Here is a 5,000-nt window from a genome sequence, read left to right as displayed (position 1 = left end):
ATACACGATTACACCATAATTTGGATAAATAACCATTTGCTAGATCTCAAAGGGACGATCCGTTTCGTCCCTAGTTATCGTGAGAGTGAAAAAATGCAGCGTAAGGATGTCTGTATTACTGTAGTGACAGTGGAAGAATGCAATATAAAGATGTGTGTAGCACTGTAGTGACAGTGGAAGAATGCAATATAAAGATGTGTGTAGCACTGTAGTGACAGTGGAAGAATGCAATATAAATATGTGTGTAGCACTGTAGTGACCGTGACAGAGTCATGCTAGTCTGTTAGTGTTAGTGACTATAAGCGTGTCTGTCGAATCACCAGACGGTTGAGTGGGGTCAATTGGGGATAAGGAACATCTAAAGTAGGGATGTTAGCCATGGCAAAGCACGTCAGAGAAATGCTAATTTGGGTGTGTCAGCCAAGGCGTCAGGAGAGAGGATGGACCAGCAAACTGGAGAAAAAGTATTCAGCAAAAGAAAGAAATGTTAATGGAAACGAAAGAGAGAAGAGGTAGGTTTTATCCCACGTAAAAGTAATATGGGTGTTGGGGCATCAACTTCCTGTGGTGTTCAAACGTGGGACTGTCGCATACGAAGACGAGATGTAGCAGAGAGCTTTGCGTTTGAACGTCAAGTAGTTCGGTGATGCCTGCACCCACACACGTGCCTCACATGGGATATAAAGTTCAGGCGACAGTGCAGAATTAGCGGGCGGTCCTAGATTTGTCGCAATTAAAAAAAAAGTCGCTTGTCTTCTAAATAACGTCAGCAGTCTAGTTCGGAAGCCATGCAGTGTGTCCGTACAGTCGGAGGATCAAGCTTGCGTGAGGTCGGGACATGAAATCATGCATTTTGGTCCTGAAGCCATGGAGTAAAGTCACTAAGTCATGCAGTCGGGCCAACAGATTTGAGTGCCATGAATCTGTTGTCGACTTTAGTTTGGAGTCTTGCCCTATGAACTTTGCAAGGCTATCTTGTTAGTGGTATAGGGCGATGCAGGGCTGGGCGTGCAGAAGCGGCTTACCCTGGAAGAAAGCGTGGTCGAACTGGCGTTGTTGGGCGATTTCTTGAGGCACAAACGACCGCCGCTGGATGACGATGTCCTGCTGTCGGTTCACCTTGGGGAGACGACGGTTCTGCTGGATGTGACGAGGAATCCGTTCCGAAGACGTCGCCGAACTCAGGCTACGGAAACTTGGACCCGTTCGGAAAGGTTTGGCCAGAAGAGAGGGTATCTGCCTTAGAGAGGTGAAGTCGGGTAGATGGATTATGGGCAACTGTATCAATTTGTTTTCTTTGGCTGAGGTCACCTGTATTTTTTTAGGGCGGTAAACAGGTCTCACGGCTTCTGCAGGTTCCCTATTGTCCGGGCGCTCTTCAGTGACTGAGGCTGCGGCGTCGCCAGAGAAAACTGGATCTTTGCGACTGAAGATGGAGCTCGGTTCTCCGAAGAAAGAGTCCAAATCAAGCCTTTGCCAAAATCCCTCTTGGATGTTACCGAAGTCACTGGTCTCCTCTTCGACTCCTGACGGTCTGTCGAGACTTTGTCGGTTCGCACCGCTGAGGTCACGCTTACCTCTGCCGCCGTACTCAGGGACACCTATGTCTCCGAGAGGATGGAGCTGTACGCTGAACGGGCTGATGGGAACCAGCTGCGGGGCGAGGATAGGGTGTTCCGTACCACCTGAGAAATAGCCCTTTGGCTCGGCAGGATCAGTGACACCTTTGTCCTGAGGCCCTGGAGTGACCCTCGGTCGTATCGGCAACGAAGAATGCCTTAGTACCGGTTCGGGGGCAGGGTAGTCCTTGTTTTGAGCCTTGCTTGCAAATGGGTTGTTTTTGTTGAAGAGGTTGTTGATTGTCTCGGGAATGATGGTCTGGTAGGGGGTCTTCAGCAGATTATCGATGGTAGAGACAAGAGTCTGACGAGCTTCGGTCATGGTCGGAACTCTGGAACTCTGTCCTTCCTTCGCGAAGAAATTCGGGAGGTCGAAGGGGAGCTGGAAAGGAGTTGAGGCAGGAGGAGGAGGGCTTCGAGGATCAGAAATCCCGTTTTTCGCCTCGTGTGGTGGCAGCGCCTCAGGGTTTCTGGCTTTGCGATTGTTTTGATCGAAGAGACTTGTGATGCTCTGCGGAACGCTCCCTTGGTAAGGTGACGCGAGCATACTCTCCAAATGACTCGTCACGCCCTCTCGAGGACTCACGTCCCGTTTCCCACGGATCCGTGCCGACTCGAAAAAAGCATCAGGACTCGAATAAGAGGAGAAGGCAGGAGGGTCTGCAACGATTCTCTGGGAAGGCCGGAGAGCTATGAATCCTTGCTGAGGATTCGGAGAGTGTGAAAAGGTAGGATAAGGATTTGAGGAGCTGGGGAAGTTAGACTGAGGGTGTTGGGGATAGGTTGGGCTGGCTGGAGACACGTGTGGAGGTGATGGCCGCCTCGGTTCAGCACTGAGGTCGTCTCCGGAGGGAGCCAGTCTGTGGGGTCCGATGGGCGAGTAGTTCACTGAAGATAAGGACTGGCGCGCAGGCCGCTGGAGTTCATTGCGGTGAAAAAGAGTTTTGAGGGTGGAAGGGACAGGTCCTTGGTAAGGTTCGGCCAGGATGGTGGCGATGGCGTCTGTAACACCCATTCTTCTGCTAATGGTGCGTGACTCTGGGGTCCAGAAGGAGGGAAACAAATTAGAAAGGTCAAGGTCACTGTGAGGACCTTGTCAAGGTCACTGTGAGGTCCTTGTCAAGGTCATTGTTATGACTTTGTCAAGGATAGTGTAAAGACCTTGTCAAAGGTATTGTAAAGACCTTGCCATGGTCGTTGTTGTGGGTTTTGTTAATCATTTGTAATGACCTTGGACAAGGTCGCTGTAATGATCTTAGGCAAGGTCACTATAGTGACCTTGGGCAAGATAGGATAGGGTTCCTAAGATCATGTAGTAAAACCAGGTAGGTTGATTCGCGAACAATAATGACTTATTTCTAATTTATTTTTTTTAGACATCAGCACTACCATTGGGTTATAATTCCTCTTAGCTTACTCTTAACTTCAGTATGGAGACAAACTATGAGAACATATTCCCTATCGAAAACAGACCGATTTTAATCTAGAACAAAACCCAAGAACATGGTGTTTTGAAAACAGTGTGGTAGCTCAAGTCAGTACACTTTGTAGCCAACCAAACACCGACGTCCCGTCCTTCCCTGCCCCTTGCCTAGACGTTGCTCTTTGAATTACCATTCAGTCAGAAACCGAAGCACTCAGACACTTGTCCAACCACAGAGAATTTACTGAACTGATAGAGAGCTGGATTTCATCTGAAGTGAATTCTTTGTTGTAACGTAAGGTATTGATATGAGATTGAGTATCCATGTTTAGAGATGTCTAAATGTTTAAGTCATATGTGAAATATAGAAAGGCTTACTGCTAATAGAAAATTATAATCACCCTTCAGTAAATAGATAGATACCAAAAACGACATATAAATGATCGAAAGCATGAAAGTAAGCGTTGTTTAACTACCATGCAGGTAGATAAATAATGAAAGTGGTTCTTGGGAACTTTGGTGTCTGAGAAAGCGAACAGTTGCCAGATACCACAACTGAGTAGCGCTAGATAACTAGCATTTTTTAAGTCTTTGTTGTTATTGTTTTTGGCTGTAATCGGCTCCACCATCTGAGTTACACGAATTATAATCTATCTTACCTATTTCCTAGAGTAAAACATGGTATGGTGTGCGTAGTTTTCTGTCATAGAAACACCGTGTGAAGGCTGTAAAATACCGATGGTTAAAATTATCTCTTAGTGTGTATTGTGTACAGATTCGTGTGCGTGCATGTGTGTGTGTGATTCACCATGGTCTTGGATCACGTGTTGGACTCGTGATCGACAGCTACTACCCTCCCAGAAGAGAGCTCAGAGCTCATGTATGACCGATTTATGGGTAATGCTGTGACCAATGTGTGATTCACCATGTTCTTGGATCACGTGATGGACTCGTGATCGACAGCTATTACCCTCCCGAAGGAGAGCTCAGAGCTCATATATGACCAATCTATGGGTAATGCTGTCACCTTACACGCACGCGCGCGCACACGCACACACACACACACACACACACACACACACACACACACACACACACACACACACACACACACACACACACACACACACACACACACACACACACACACACACACACACACACACACACACACACACACACACACACACACACACACACACAAAACTCCCCGTCCACAAGAGTTGGAGGAACGACTCACAGCGGAGTGATACTGATCGGGATTTGAACCCGTACCTCCGTAGTGGCAGCCGGGAACTCTACCAACTGCGCCATCGAGTCGTGTGTGTGTGTGTGTGTGTGTGTGTGTGTGTGTGTGTGTGTGTGTGTGTGTGTGTGTGTGTGTGTGTGTGTGTGTGTGTGTGTGTGTGTGTGTGTGTGTGTGTGTGTGTGTGTGTGGTTGTGTGTGTGTGTGTGTGTGTGTGTGTGTGTGGTTGTGTGTGTGGTTGTGTGTGTGTGTGTGGTTGTGTGTGTGTGTGTGTGTGTGTGTGTGTGTGTGTGTGTGGTTGTGTGTGTGTGTGTGTGTGTGTGTGTGTGTGTGTGTGTGTGTGTGTGTGTGTGTGTGTGTGTGTGTGTGTGTGTGTGTGTGTGTGTGTGTGTGGTTGTGTGTGTGTGTGTGTGGTTGTGTGTGTGGTTGTGTGTGTGTGTGTGTGTGTGTGTGTGTGTGTGTGTGGTTGTGTGTGTGTGTGTGTGTGTGTGTGTGTGTGTGTGTGTGTGTGTGTGTGTGTGTGTGTGTGTGTGTGTGTGTGTGTGTGTGTGTATGTGTGTGTGCACCAATATCGGGGTATCATATGTAACAACCTATATACATTAATGTTGAAATGTATAATCCAGTATATGTAATGTCTTACACACATGACTGACAAATTGTATTAAATATAATACCTTAGCTGGAAACCCTGGAACCTAAGTGAACTACA

General features: G+C 47.5%; 1 protein-coding gene across 1 annotated transcript in view; it reads right to left on the bottom strand.

Moving 5' to 3' along the window:
• Nucleotides 1-5,000, bottom strand: part of LOC143034005 (uncharacterized) — a 50,733-nt gene that overhangs the window by 10,817 nt on the left and 34,916 nt on the right. Inside the window, exon 4 of the mRNA XM_076199825.1 lies at nt 1,026-2,657. Coding sequence (XP_076055940.1) covers nt 1,026-2,657 — 1,632 coding nt within the window. The remainder of the gene's footprint in view (nt 1-1,025; nt 2,658-5,000) is intronic.

Source organism: Oratosquilla oratoria, chromosome 16 (assembly GCF_046742065.1).
Source record: "Oratosquilla oratoria isolate Oo_2021 chromosome 16, ASM4674206v1, whole genome shotgun sequence".
NCBI lineage: Eukaryota > Metazoa > Arthropoda > Malacostraca > Stomatopoda > Squillidae > Oratosquilla > Oratosquilla oratoria.
The sequence above is the reverse complement of the archived record's forward strand: the minus strand, read 5'-3'. Positions and strand labels throughout refer to the sequence as shown.